Source organism: Panonychus citri, unplaced genomic scaffold (assembly GCF_014898815.1).
Source record: "Panonychus citri isolate SS breed McGregor unplaced genomic scaffold, ASM1489881v1 Contig00138, whole genome shotgun sequence".
NCBI lineage: Eukaryota > Metazoa > Arthropoda > Arachnida > Trombidiformes > Tetranychidae > Panonychus > Panonychus citri.
This window is the reverse complement of record NW_026515543.1, coordinates 516,650-530,146: the sequence shown is the minus strand read 5'-3', so window position 1 is coordinate 530,146 and position 13,497 is coordinate 516,650. Positions and strand designations below refer to the sequence as shown.

Below are 13,497 nucleotides of genomic sequence, written 5' to 3'. Positions count from 1 at the left end.
ACTGATGTCATCAAAGTTACCATGACAACCAAACACAAACACCAATAGGGATGGAAAAGGAAGTGACCGCGTTTTTCAAACATTTTGACAGATAAAATTTTTAATTGATTAACAATTGGGAAAATTGATTAATTTCCAAGTTGATTGTTTACAAAATCAGAATTGATTTTTCTGAGTTTCAAATTCAAACTAATTTATCTGTGATTGAGATTACAAAATTAGTTTTCGTTTGAAATATTATATAAGTAACAATACTTTTTTTAAGGAGGGAGGTTAGTAAACAATCAATGATAATAATAACTTAAGAGTAAAGAAAAATTGATTTTTGTTGATAAACAGAGCAAACGTAATTAATATTGAGTTAATTGGATTAATAAATTGTTCAAATTTTTATCCCCATATTATATAAAAAAAGAAGAAGTGGTTTCGATAGGTTTAACGATTTGCAATCGCAAGTTGTAACAATTGTCTGTAATTAAAAGGAAGCGGTGGAAAAAACAAATATAAAATTAGATTAATAAATTGAGATTGAATTTTTTAATTTGATTGTAATTACGTTCTGAGTTTGGCAGCTTTGGTTTTCATTTCTTTCTCGTAATCTTTGAGTTGTGAGATTGCAGTGTACATTTCATCACGATAGCCTTGAGGGATTGACCATCGGAGGTACATTGCTTCCCAAAGAACCTGGAAAATAATTTCAACAATTAGATTAACAATTAGATTACAAAGAGGTAAATATAGTTGACTTACAATACTTTGAGGAGCAACTGAGGGCCAGATGACTGAATTATTTGGTTCGTATGCTGGATTAAGATAATCGCAAATTTTATCAGGCCGATTAATGTAAGACCAGAGAGAAACGGTTTTCTTTGAAATTTCAAGTGCCTTTCGTTGTTTAAGACAATTTTCCAGAAAAGTACCAAAAGGTGATGCATAGGCATGTTCGAAGAGCATAATTAAAAATTTCTCATTAAACTCAAATGAACAGGGAAATTGGTGATAAATTTGATAGACACAATCAAGAAAGACCAAAAATATTGGACTTTGTTCACGGGTTCGAGAAGAGGGAATAGTATATGCACCATGTTTACATCGGGTTGCAAATGGATGACCACTTTGAATCCATTCACGTTCAATTAGTGCTTCAAATCCATGGACTGTACGACAATCAGGATCAAGAATAACTTGTGCCAATGAACAAACTTGTAACGTTGAATCCATTCCCTCAGCTCCATGGACTAGAACCGACGCTTCTTATAAATAAACACAAATTTGTATTGGTCAGTATTTTTTTTTAGTTACTACAACAATTAACAATTAGAAATAAGACAAACAAAACACAAATTTAGTAATCACCTTCTTGGTCAATACATTGAGCTACAAGGCAGGCACACATTAGGACATCTTTAATGTGACTTAACCATCCACAAGATTCAAGGCGAGATAAAAATTTATCCATCGAACATGAAGTTTCATTACATACTGAAAGATAAAATTATCGAATCGATTAAGAAAATATATTAGTAAATTTCAAAGTAAACGCGAAAAAGCCAATAGATTTCAATTTACATTCGACAAGTTTACTCAGTGAATCCAATAGAGATGAATGTCGATCAATCGGTTTATGAACTCTTCTCCAGAGAGGGTAATGTACTTCCGGTTCAAAGCCTCCACCTTGGAATTAGAATGAGACATTAGATTCGATTAACAGTCAAGTCGATATACAAATTTACCTTTGCTTCTTGCAAGTTGAGCTAAATTTTGTGTTCTTGTTTCGATAATATATCCTCTCTTTTGAGATCCTAATACAGTGTTGATCAACTTTTCATCTTCTTTACACCTTTTCGAACTTGTTCCAACCATTGGTTGACCACTTCGTAAAATTACTGCCTGAAAGTTTTTAGAAAAGAAATAGAATTTTTTTTAAAAAAAAGGTCTAATGGAAAACTATTTTACGTTTACCTTGTTACTTTTGTGAAGATAACTGAGAACAGGGAATCTACCAAGGCATCGGAAAGAAGCGATTCCAATGATTGTTTCATCGTTAATTGATTTAGGAACAATTACAGCTTCAGGATAAGATGGACATACCTAAATATGAATAGAAAAAAGTACTCGGAAAATTATTCTATCAATTTTCTGGATCAATTTGTAAATGAAAAATATCAAACTAACCGTGAAATTTTTGTTTACATAACTGATTCTCCAGGCATCTGAGTACATCATGATTTTTGAGAATTCTTTCTCAATTTGGAATGCATCCCAACCATCTTCAACTATCTCGAAGTTACATGGATAATAGAAAGGGAATAACAGTCGAGGGTCATCGATATTTGATAGGCAATCAATGGAATTGGCAACATTGTTAAACTCCTCGTTACCACGAATATCCAGTTGAATGATACGAAAATCTTTACACTTTAAAGTTATACTTCCACCAGTTGGAGTAGCCTTTCTTTCAACAACATCAACAATCGAATGGAGAAGCTGATAAAAAGATGGAATATGAAAAAGAAAAATCAAAATCAAAATAGAATAGAATAGAATAAAAAAAGAAAAAAAGCCAAAAATTAGAATTAGCGTCAATATGGAAAGTTAACAGAATGAGAACTTTTCTCATGTAAACAAAACTCATTAGAATGATGAGAATATTGGAGAAAGAGAGATAGAGAATATGATTGAATCAAATTTTCTCCCTTCAACAACTGATAATCTAATCAATTAAATGACTTACCCATAATTCATCACCATCAATTTTTCTTGATGAGACCAACAATTGATGACTAGTTATACATAGAGCACATTCAATAGGCTCCCAAAAGGGTCGATGAAGGATCACATTTTCAAGCTTATGTGTCTTAATTAGATCAGTAAATTCCATTTCTATAAATAAAAAAAAACCAATAAAATTAACAACAAAAAAAAGAAAATAATTAACAGGTAACCAAATTCAATGGAAAAAAAAACAATAACAAAGTGAAAACATCAACAGTCAAAGAAAAAGCAACAGAGTAAAAAGTTAACCATTTTCAAAGGAAATCAATTGTTGGTCACAATTAAGACTAAATTGGGTGAAAATGGAAATTGATTCTTACCTTAGTTGACAATTTAATTCACTGATTGTTGATTAGGTTGATTACTAACATGTGATTGAGGTGAACGCCTTTTCGGTTGCGCGTTGGAAAACCAAATGAAGAAAAAAAAATAGAGAAAAAGAAAGAAAGAGAAAAAATTAGACAGACAAATAGACAGAGAATAGAAAACAGTTGATTTTCAGTTTCTTTTTCATTTGTTGTTTACCAAACTCTCTGAATATTTGTTAATTGTCATCGTCTTTAATTGTGATCACTTTCTAAATTTACTGTTCTCAAATCAACTCTAATCATGTAGGTAAGTGAAGTGATTAGTTAATTTAAGAATATTTGAAAATATTGCTCGTTAATTAATTGATTGTTTTTCTTTGTCTTTTTTTTTCTATTTTGCTTTTGGCTTTTTCTCTTCTTCTCAGTGTGAAAATTTATTCTTGGTGATGAGATTTTTTCACATTTCTAGGTTATTATTTTATTTATTATTCTATTGATTGTCATCAAATTAGTTGGACTATATATCATCTTAAATATATATTCTATCATCATTGATTGGAACTGTTCACTTGTGGAAAATTAAATTTCTCTCATCGGTGAAGAAAAATTGTTCGGTTATTTGTTTGTGTTTCTCTCTCGGGATAAATTTTTGGTCTAATTAACAAATTAACGGAGAGAAAATGTTTTCTATTAATAATTTATTCTCACAATTAACTGTGTTACTTTGGCTTATGTTACATGTTAATGCCAGATTACATCATTTAACCTTAAAGGTTTGTTAATTTCGATGATATAAAATTTGATATTTTCTATTGATGTTCTCTAAATAGAATATTTAATATTTTCTTTTTCTTTTATTCTTTTTTTTCTTTTATTCTTTAGGAAGATTCAAGGCAATATTTTAAAGTTTCTACATTTGGCTATCTTTATGGAGGAACATTAAGAGTCAATGTTGATCAGTTTTCTTTTTCACCATACGACAAGGGATCCACTGTGAGTGTGTCATCTGATTTTCCAATCTAAAAATCAGTCATTTATTCCAATTTTAATTGTTTCCATTTCTGTGACTCAGCGTTAAAATTGATCACCAATCGTTAATTTGATTATTCTGATAAATTCTAATCTAACCATTATTTATCCTTCTAATCCAGTTTGGTTTCACATTGTTGAAAACAATCAACGACGGATTACATCCTTTTGCTGTAAGTTAATTCCATCTCAGGCTTTTCTCTTGATTATTGGTTACACGTTGATTTAATGATTATCTATAAAAATATATTACTATTATTTACTGATTTTCTTTTATTTTCCTTAATGTATCTTATAGAAAGAGAAAGACGTTTGTATCCTGGACCAGGAAAATGGTATCAATAGATTCGATGATAGCGTTGGCTTGGTTTCGATTACATTTGATTTGAAAAAGAAAAAGTAAACCTAAACCCTCAACAAATCATTAATTGTTTTGTTTCTACAACATGAAAAGAACAAAATTTTGTTAATTTTCTCTTTTCTCTTCTCTTCTCTTCTATTTACATCTACCTTTACAGGGCAATATTCCGTTGTAATCCATTGATGAAGCAACTGAGAATCGTTAAAGGTTACAATAATTACCAATCTGATCGAAAGAGACGAGCAGTAATCGCTGATAAAAATGATTCCATTGCTATGCTTGACTCTCCAGTCGCAGGTAAATTAGATTCTAAAACTATACTAGAGAGAATTAATGAACGAGCTCTGATCACATCAAAACCTATTCTAACAGAGAAAGTTGCCTCTAAAGATTTGCATGTTAATAACTCTCCCGATGTTGACCCATCGGTTGCCCTTGATAACAATAATAATCTTGTCGAAAGCAATGTCAATGTCGATAATAACATCATCAACAACAACAACAACAATAATAATAATAATAACGATGTCAATGTCGATGAAACAAAAGATTTGGAAAATTATTGCCAAGAACAATCTGAAATCGATCTAATTGAAAAACCAATCGAAGGAGTTTTAACATATTCTTTTGAGGTAAATTAATCATTAATTACTGATTACAAGAATTATTATTTACCTTATCTATTTTTTTTCTTCTTCTTCTTTATCTAGTTCCATACCTTTATTACCGATGATTCTCTGGTTGGATTGTACAGTTTATACTTTCATAGTTGTCCAAATTATCGATCTCACCAAAGAAATTTTCGTGAAGCAACTTTCATCAACCTTTCCATGGTCATTGAAGAGAAAAATTATGACAATTATCTCTCTGCCGGTGAAATTCCCTTACCACAACTATACTTTACTCTGTCCGTTGTTTTCTTCATTCTCGGTATAATTTGGTTCCAAGTTATTCGAACTCGAAAAGACGATGCCTTTAAAATACACTATCTTATGGGAGCTCTTGTTTTCGTCAAAGCTTTAGCCTTACTTTTCCACTCTGTAAGTGAACAATTTGTATTTTCTCTCTCTCTCTCTCTCTCTCTCTCATCATATGAATTTTGTCTACATCTAATTTTCTAATGTATATTTTTTTTACATCTCCAGATTGATTATCATTTCATTGATCAATTTGGATCACAAAATGAAACCTGGGCCATTCTCTATTACACTACGCACTTTTTTAAAGGAGCTCTTCTTTTTATCACCATTGCCTTGATAGGAACTGGATGGGCCTTTGTTAAACACATACTAAGTGATAAAGATAAAAGATATTCATGATTGTTATTCCATTACAGGTAAATTTTGTTGATTCAACAATTAACAGCTGCCTTGTTATGCACTGATTAATTGCTATCAACTAAGTGTTAACTAATGTAGACTTACTCTAATTAATCTGATTCATTTTCTTTTTCTCTCAATCAAGGTTTTAGCTAATGTAGCTGAGATTATCACTGAGGAAAGTGAGGAAGGACAATTTATGCATAATATTTGGAGAACAGTTTTTCTTCTTGTAGATTTAATCTGTTGTGGAGCAATTTTATTCCCAATTGTTTGGTCCATCAGACATCTACAAGAAGCATCTCAAACGGATGGAAAGGCGGCCATAAATCTCAGAAAATTGAAACTTTTCCGTCGATTCTATGTTATGATTGTTTGCTATATCTATTTTACCAGAATTATCGTTTTCATCCTCAGATTAATTGTTCCATTTCAGTTTGAATGGCTTGATGTCTTCTTCCAACACGTTGCCACCTTATTGTTTTTCATATCAACTGGATATCATTTCCAGCCAACTCATAGTAATCCATATTTCCAATTATCACAAGAAGATCTTGAAATGGAAGAAGTGTAAGTGACTAATTTTAAGTTAAATTCAACATTCGATGAAAAATTTCAATATGTATTCTTTTCCTTGATCGCTAATTATTATATCTTTTTTGATTTTCTTTATAAAGCTTGTTCAATGTGACACCTAACGTATACATTGCCAGTTCGACCAAGAAACGAATCAAGGAAAAGGATAACGAAACTTCAGAGGATCGGCATTCGCTATTAACCAAACGAGATAATAGTCACGAGTTTGAATGATCAAGAAAATTGTTTATTTTGGTAGTAAACGATAAAAGGTGTAAAAATTAAAATTCTTTCAAAATTTTGATAAATTTTACAAAAGTAAAAAAAAAAAGATTCAAAAATGATAACATAAAGAAAATCTCTATTGTAATTATCCGTTGTAATACAAATCTAAATCCTAACGGTCAAAAGAGAACTACAATTCAAATTAATCGTTTGAAAACAAATCACTGATCAGATTAGTGATCAAATTGTTTTGAGACCATTTTCTCCTCAAATATAATTTGTACAATTAATGAATTTTCATGATTAGTCTATGATTAGCATCAATCTAATGTTTTGTGAGCTCTAACTGTTAATTGAAATGCATAAATCTTGATGAATGTTAAGGTAAATTAGTTGAATATAATTTACTTTTACTTTTGATCAAAAACTCTCCTTTGTGTTGAATGAAACAAATTGCTTGATATTATTAATTTAATTAGAGTTGATTTGTTCTGATTGTGTTCTCAATGAATTTATCGGAACTCTGTTATTCAAACGTTGACATTTCTATTGTTTTTAATGATCATATTGTTTTACCTTTTTTGATTGTCACCAATTAACTTATTTCTAAGTTAAATTGACTCCAATGATTCAATTGTTATTAATCTTGATTGTGATTTAACCTTCAATTTACATGATGATCATCGGCCTGGTCATGAGTTGGTTAAATTAAATACAGAAATGTACAAAATGTTTGACAGTTAAAGACAATTACCATCTGATTGTGATTGGAAATCATCATCTAAATGTAGAATCAATTGATTATAATGACGCAAAAAGTGAATGTGGCAAATGTCTCGAGACAAATCAATCGATGAAAGAATATAAAAACGATCGGAAAGTTAAAGTGATTGATTATTTCAACGTTAATCATTCTAATCATCATGCAATCAATTGGAGTATCAGCCGTTTGCTTCTTGTTGGTAATTTCATCAGCAATTTGTGAACAACAATTAACCGGAGGAAATGTTCATGGAAAAGGTTTGTTCTCAATGTTCAACCCATTCTCAATGGCCTCAAGTGCCGTGAAAGCAATGGGAGACATGGGCTCAAGTGCTAGTTCAGCCGCTGCTTCTGCTGCCACCAATGGTGCTAACGCTGCTTCAAGTGGCCTTAAAGCTGTTGGTTCACTTAACTCTGCCATCGCTAATGGTTTTGGTGCTTTAGCTCAAACTGGTGCTGGTATGGCCGCAAATGCTACTAATAAACTTGCCGATGCTTCCAGTAATGCCATCAAGGGTGTCGGATCAATGGCCTCAGCTGGTTCACGATTTGGTTCTCGAATCGCTCAAGCTGCTGGTAATTTGGAAGCCGCTAAACTTGGTCTTCTCGGTGGTCTTGCATCAACTGGCGCTGGTCTATTCTCCGGTGTAACCAACAGTTTCGGACAAATGGCAAACTCAATGCTTTCAGGCGCTGGTTTAGGTGCTTTAGGAGGTTTTGTCAACAATGGTGCCTCGTTCGTTTCCAATCTTGCCAATGGAACTGGTTCATTGATCGACAACTCTTTCAAGGGTTTAGGTGGTCTTGCAAGTTCTGGTGCCAATGTTATCGCCTCTGGAATCAACTCTACCGGTAACTTTGCTGAAAATCTTTCCGACGATATCGCCGGTGCCACTTCACTTGGTATTTCCGTTGGATCCAATTTGATGAACGCTACTGGAGACGCTGCCGCAGCAGCTGCCGCAGGCTTAGGTAATATTGGAGAAGTAGGTTTCGGTATCGCTGCTAACGCTTCCAACTCAATGGGTTCAGTTGCCGACAATGGACTCAAGACTCTCGGTGGATTCACCAACTCAAGTGCAAACAGTATCGCCAGTGCCTTAAATGTTTTCGGTTAAAATAGTCAAGCAATTAAAAAATTAACTTTTAATAAAATGAATTTTCGTTAATTGTTAATAAACAGTAACTTTTCTTTCGAATGCAAATTCACAAATTTCTAGTTCTTAATCAACACACGAATATGAAGCAATAAAAACTCCCAAATCAAAATTGATCTAAAAACTCAGTTGCCGAAAACGCAACTCAGAACTCTCGGTAGTTTTATCAGCTCAACACGAACGATTTTCGGTTTCAATTGATACATTTAAGTCTTGTGATGTCTTGGAGTAAATTAATTAACATGACGAGTCATTAATAACATTGACATTTCTATTGTTTTACATTTTCGAAATTGTCAAAGAGTAACAATTAAAACTAATCTGATTACTCAAGTTCGTCAGTAAGTTAATTCTAATGATCAATCTAATCTAATCCTTACTCCCTAATCTCTTTCCTCTGAATGTTCAATTTTCTACGCTATTATGTCTCTTTTTCTTCTTCTTTCTCATGATTTATCTCCCATGAAATGGGAAACAAAGTAAAGAAAAGAAATAGAAAGTGATCAATTTTTAACCTTAACAATTGGCGCTCATTGTGATTCTCTATAGTTATTGTTGAATGACGATGATTAGTCTTGTTCAGTCATCTCTAGGTGTTGGGTGTTTAGGAGATATTAGCCCTCGAAGATCAACGGCCACTCTCTCATTCCGGTAAACCCGTTGATCAACCGTTACTTTTTATTGATTATTGAAGGGAAGAATATCTAATTAATAAATTAATCCATGAGATGAACTTTTTACATTAGAATTTTCTTGTTATTTGTTGAATTAGTTTTTGATTGTTTGGTTATTTTATCCAAATAACTTGAAACCACTGGCGATACCTTTAAGTCCATTTTCAGCGACTGATCCAATAGATTTGGAAACATCACCGGCCATACCAAGACCGAATTCACCGAGTTTTCCTTTGCCTCCCAAAACTGTTGCAGCGGCATCTCCAGCTGATTTTATTGCGTTTCCTTTCATGGCGAAACCTTGTTTAGCGGCATCGGCCAAATTACCGGAAAGATTTTCAGCTAAATTACCGGTAGAATCGATTCCAGAGGCGACAGCATTGGCACCAGAAGTTGCGAGATCACCTAAACCCTTGAAAGAGTTGTCGATCAATTTACCAGATCCATCAGCGAGATTGGCCACCGATGAGGTACCATATCATATCATATACCATATCAGTTGCTATTAATTGTGGGTTAACCTTCAAATACCTTATGAGTAATAATCAATTTACTCCAATATTAATTCCTAATAATCTAAAAATATACACATCTAAGTACAGATACAACTTGATACAATAACTATTGTATTGTATTAGGTTCGTAAGTTAATTAAAGTGAATGAAAATAAAATGAAGAAAAGTGATCACAATTAAATAATAATGATGATGGCCATCTGATTTTGATGGTTAATTATGAAGTAAATATGAAATTAATTGACTAGAATAAGACAAAAAGTGAGACAAAAGTGAGACAAATTAGCGTTGATGAGAAAAGGAAGCACTGGATGAATGAATATAAAAACGATCGAAAATCGAATTGATTTATTATCATTATTAATTACTAATATTAATATTTAATATTATTTGACGTTCAATTTAATTGATCTAATCATCGCCGTAATCATGCAATCAATTGGAGTCTCAACTCTTTGCTTGTTGTTAATAATTTCATCAGCCATTTGTGATGAACAACTTCAACAATTAACTGGAGGAAATGTTCATGGGAGACATTTTTCTATGTTCAACCCGCTCTCAATGGCCTCAAGCGGTATTTCAGCTGCCGCTTCTGCTGCTGGCAATGTTGCTAACGGTGCTTCAAGTGGCCTTAAGGCTGCTGGTTCACTTAGCTCTGCCCTCGGTGGTGGTGCTGGTGCTTTAGTCCAAAGTGGTGCTGGTATGGCTGCAGAGGCCGAAAATAAACTTGGCGATGCTACAAGTAATGCCATCAAGGGTGTCGGATCATTGGCCTCGACTGGTTCAAAATTTGGTTCTGGAATCGTTAAAGCTTTAGGTGATTTGGAAGCCACTAAACTTGGTCTTCTCGGCGGTCTTGCATCAACTGGTACTGGTTTAGTCTCTGATGTAACCAAGAATTTCGGACAAAACGCCAACTCGATGCTTTCATCTATCGGTTTAGGTGCTTTAGGAGGTCTTGTCAACGATGGTGCCTCATCGGTGGCCAATCTCGCGGATGGATCTGGTAAATTGATCGACAACTCTTTCAAGGGTTTAGGTGATCTCGCAACTTCTGGTGCCAATGCTGTCGCCTCTGGAATCGATTCTACCGGTAATTTAGCTGAAAATCTTTCCGGTAATTTGGCCGATGCCGCTAAACAAGGTTTCGCCATGAAAGGAAACGCAATAAAATCCGCTGGAGATGCCGCTGCAACAGTCTTGGGAGGTAAAGGAAAACTCGGTGAATTCGGTCTTGGTATGGCCGGTGATGCTTCCAAATCTATTGGATCAGTCGCTGAAAATGGACTTAAAGGTATCGCCAGTGGTTTCAAGTTATTCGGATAAAATAACCAAACAATCAAAAACTAATTCAACAAATAACAAGAAAATTCTAATGTAAAAAGTTCATCTCATGGATTAATTTATTAATTAGATTTTCTTCCCTTCAATAATCAATAAAAAGTCACTTTTTCCTTCGCATTCAAATCCATTAACTCCTAATTCACTCGTAACTGTCAATAGAATAAGAAAAAAGAATAAGTTTAAAATGTTTTCCAAATCAAACTCGAAGTAGAGAGTCGCCACTTTGTTTACCTTTTCTATGGAGAAAAAGTAAGAGAAAAATGTTCTCTTTCTTTTTCTTCACTTTTATTCTTTCATCACAATTGCAAGTCGATTGTGTGTCTCATATTTTTCGCAATTCTAATTACACTTAATTTAATTTATTCTTCTAAATTGTCAATTAATATTCGACTCTCTCTTCTCATATTATTCTCTTGATCCATTTGTCTCTTTTTCGCCAAAAGCTGAACCATTTCAAACTCTTTTTCTGTGTTAACTTAATTTCTCTCATCATCAACAACGAACAACAACAACAACAATACAATAACATCTTCTTCTTCCTTTCTCCAAATTATCTCTCTGTTGTCAACCATTTGTCATCTTATTCTCATCCTTGATATAAATTCCAAAATGTCTTCTAATTTCCAAATTACTCTTATTCGTCAGTAAGTTAATTCTAATGGTCAATCTAATCAATTTAATCCTTACGCCCTAATCTCATTTCTCTGGATGTTCAATTTTCTACACAATTGTGTCTCTATTTTTCTTTCTCTCTCATTTTCTTTATTTTTGCTATCTCATGATTCATCTACCATGAAATGGAAACAAAGTATTCACCTTGAATTTTGATGTGTCTTTCTAATGTTAAATGAGACCAACAAAAATTCAATCACCAAGATTATTTTTCTCTCCTTTTAAATCCCTTTTGTTTTCCTTTTCAAACTGTTGATATTAATGTTAATCTTTCTTTAATCCAATCTACTATTATCTCTCTTTATTAGTGGACAAACAGCAGCCAATAAAGCTCAAATTATCCAAGGAAACGCTGATGTACCTTTGTCGGATGTTGGTAGAGGTCAAGCAAGGAAACTTGGTGCTCTCTTCAAGCAAAATGGAACCACTTTTACTCATGTTTACGCTAGTGATTTATCTCGTGCTTTTGAAACCGCTGAACTGGTTGTTGGTGATCAGAAATCAATCATCACGGATAAGCGACTTAGAGAAAGGGCATTCGGTGTGGTAGAGGGTAAATCAATTGAATATTATCGAGCCGCTGCTCGGGCTGCTGGTTTCAAGGAGAAAGAGTTGAGTTATTTTACCCCAGAAGGAGGTGAAACACTACAACAAGTTTATCAACGGGTTAAGGGATTTTTCACCGAATTAGTTGAACATTTAACAAGCTTACAATTAGCTGATAAACCCAAAGTTGTTATTGTTACTCATGGAGGTGTCATTCGGGAGTATATGAGATATTTTCGTGATGAATGTAGGTGCGATTTCATGAAAGCTGAGATAATGGTTGTTACACCAAACACCGGAGTCAATGTTTTCAATATATCAACTCTTCCCGGTGGTAAAGTGAAAGCTGAAGTGGTAAAAATTCATGATACTACTCATTTAATTGATGAAAACGCTGAAAGTATCCCATCTAAACCGTCGAGTAATCTAAATAACGACAATCATTCTGATAATAATCAATCAACTACCACCGATGATGATACTCCATCACTTGTGGCTCTTTAATTACCACCAAAATCAACCCACCGCCATCGCAGTAATCGCAATCATCATCATCTTATTTTCTCCTTGAGATCATAACTTAGTCAAATCCTTTTCATTCATACAAAGTAACGATCCTGATGAATTAATATTAATATTGGAATCTCAATTTTTTCTTCTCGAAATATTAATTACAATTTACTTATTTCTATCTAATCAATAACCTTCTCATGGTTAATAATGGCTATTGGATCACAGCCTATCTCTCTAGCCAAGAATTTATTGATTCTAATTAATCAACATGATTTAATTACTTAATTTAAATTTGACATTTGGACAATTGTCATTTTCTAAACAACTTTTCTCTCTCTCTCTCTCTCTCTCTCTCTCTCTCAATTCATCAAAATGATATTGATGGTTAATTATTGATACATTTAATCACCTTAATCATAATCCTGAAAAATGAAACGAATCAAGTCAACCAAGAGAAACTAATTAACACTTGAAGATTTTGTTTCATTTGTTTAATCAAATCTGTTTATGATTTCCATTAATTTTGATTATGATATTTATTTTTATCATATTATCAAGATCAATAAATGGTTACCATTGATTAAATTATAACGATTAACTTATATTCATCCATTTATGTCAATCAAATATCACATAAACAATGATAATATTTTAACAAAATTAACCGAGATAACTAATCAGTAAATTAACACAATTTGATAATTTTCTCACTAATAATCAA

At 32.9% G+C, this 13,497-nt stretch overlaps 5 protein-coding genes across 6 annotated transcripts; 4 read left to right on the top strand and 1 right to left on the bottom strand.

Moving 5' to 3' along the window:
• Window positions 1-83: 83 nt before the first annotated feature.
• On the bottom strand, window positions 84-3,215 carry LOC128393261 (myotubularin-related protein 9-like). 2 transcript variants are annotated; one of them, XM_053353399.1, is made up of 10 exons: window positions 3,096-3,215; window positions 2,735-2,883; window positions 2,176-2,487; window positions 1,963-2,091; window positions 1,734-1,890; window positions 1,570-1,674; window positions 1,357-1,482; window positions 751-1,253; window positions 557-684; window positions 84-469 (listed from the first exon to the last, which is right to left on the bottom strand). In XM_053353399.1, the coding sequence occupies exons 2-10, from the start codon at window positions 2,879-2,881 to the stop codon at window positions 436-438; spliced, it is 1,641 nt and encodes a 546-aa protein (XP_053209374.1). In that variant the 5' UTR covers window positions 2,882-2,883; window positions 3,096-3,215; the 3' UTR covers window positions 84-435. The 2 variants fall into 2 exon arrangements, with proteins under 2 accessions (XP_053209374.1, XP_053209375.1); XM_053353400.1 differs by having other exon boundaries at window positions 751-1,250.
• A 35-nt stretch (window positions 3,216-3,250) lies between these two features.
• Window positions 3,251-6,821, top strand: LOC128393260 (protein GPR107-like). Its single transcript, XM_053353398.1, is given in 12 exon segments — window positions 3,251-3,390; window positions 3,509-3,856; window positions 3,966-4,076; window positions 4,235-4,285; window positions 4,411-4,511; window positions 4,631-4,770; window positions 4,846-5,105; window positions 5,184-5,513; window positions 5,619-5,775; window positions 5,778-5,809; window positions 5,938-6,362; window positions 6,470-6,821. Coding segments are annotated over 11 exon segments (1,833 nt in total). The 5' UTR covers window positions 3,251-3,390; window positions 3,509-3,763; the 3' UTR covers window positions 6,603-6,821.
• Window positions 6,822-7,516: 695 nt separating this feature from the next.
• LOC128393481 (spidroin-1-like) lies at window positions 7,517-8,473 on the top strand. The gene has a single exon (XM_053353666.1). It carries the CDS (start codon window positions 7,517-7,519, stop codon window positions 8,471-8,473), a length of 957 nt encoding a protein of 318 aa, XP_053209641.1.
• A 1,657-nt stretch (window positions 8,474-10,130) lies between these two features.
• Window positions 10,131-11,027, top strand: LOC128393480 (spidroin-1-like). Its single transcript, XM_053353665.1, has one exon. The coding sequence runs from the start codon at window positions 10,131-10,133 to the stop codon at window positions 11,025-11,027; it is 897 nt and encodes a 298-aa protein (XP_053209640.1).
• Window positions 11,028-11,327: 300 nt separating this feature from the next.
• On the top strand, window positions 11,328-13,436 carry LOC128393257 (fructose-2,6-bisphosphatase TIGAR-like). The gene is made up of 2 exons (XM_053353395.1): window positions 11,328-11,689; window positions 12,026-13,436. The coding sequence occupies exons 1-2, from the start codon at window positions 11,655-11,657 to the stop codon at window positions 12,765-12,767; spliced, it is 777 nt and encodes a 258-aa protein (XP_053209370.1). The 5' UTR covers window positions 11,328-11,654; the 3' UTR covers window positions 12,768-13,436.
• The last annotated feature ends 61 nt before the right edge of the window (window positions 13,437-13,497 follow it).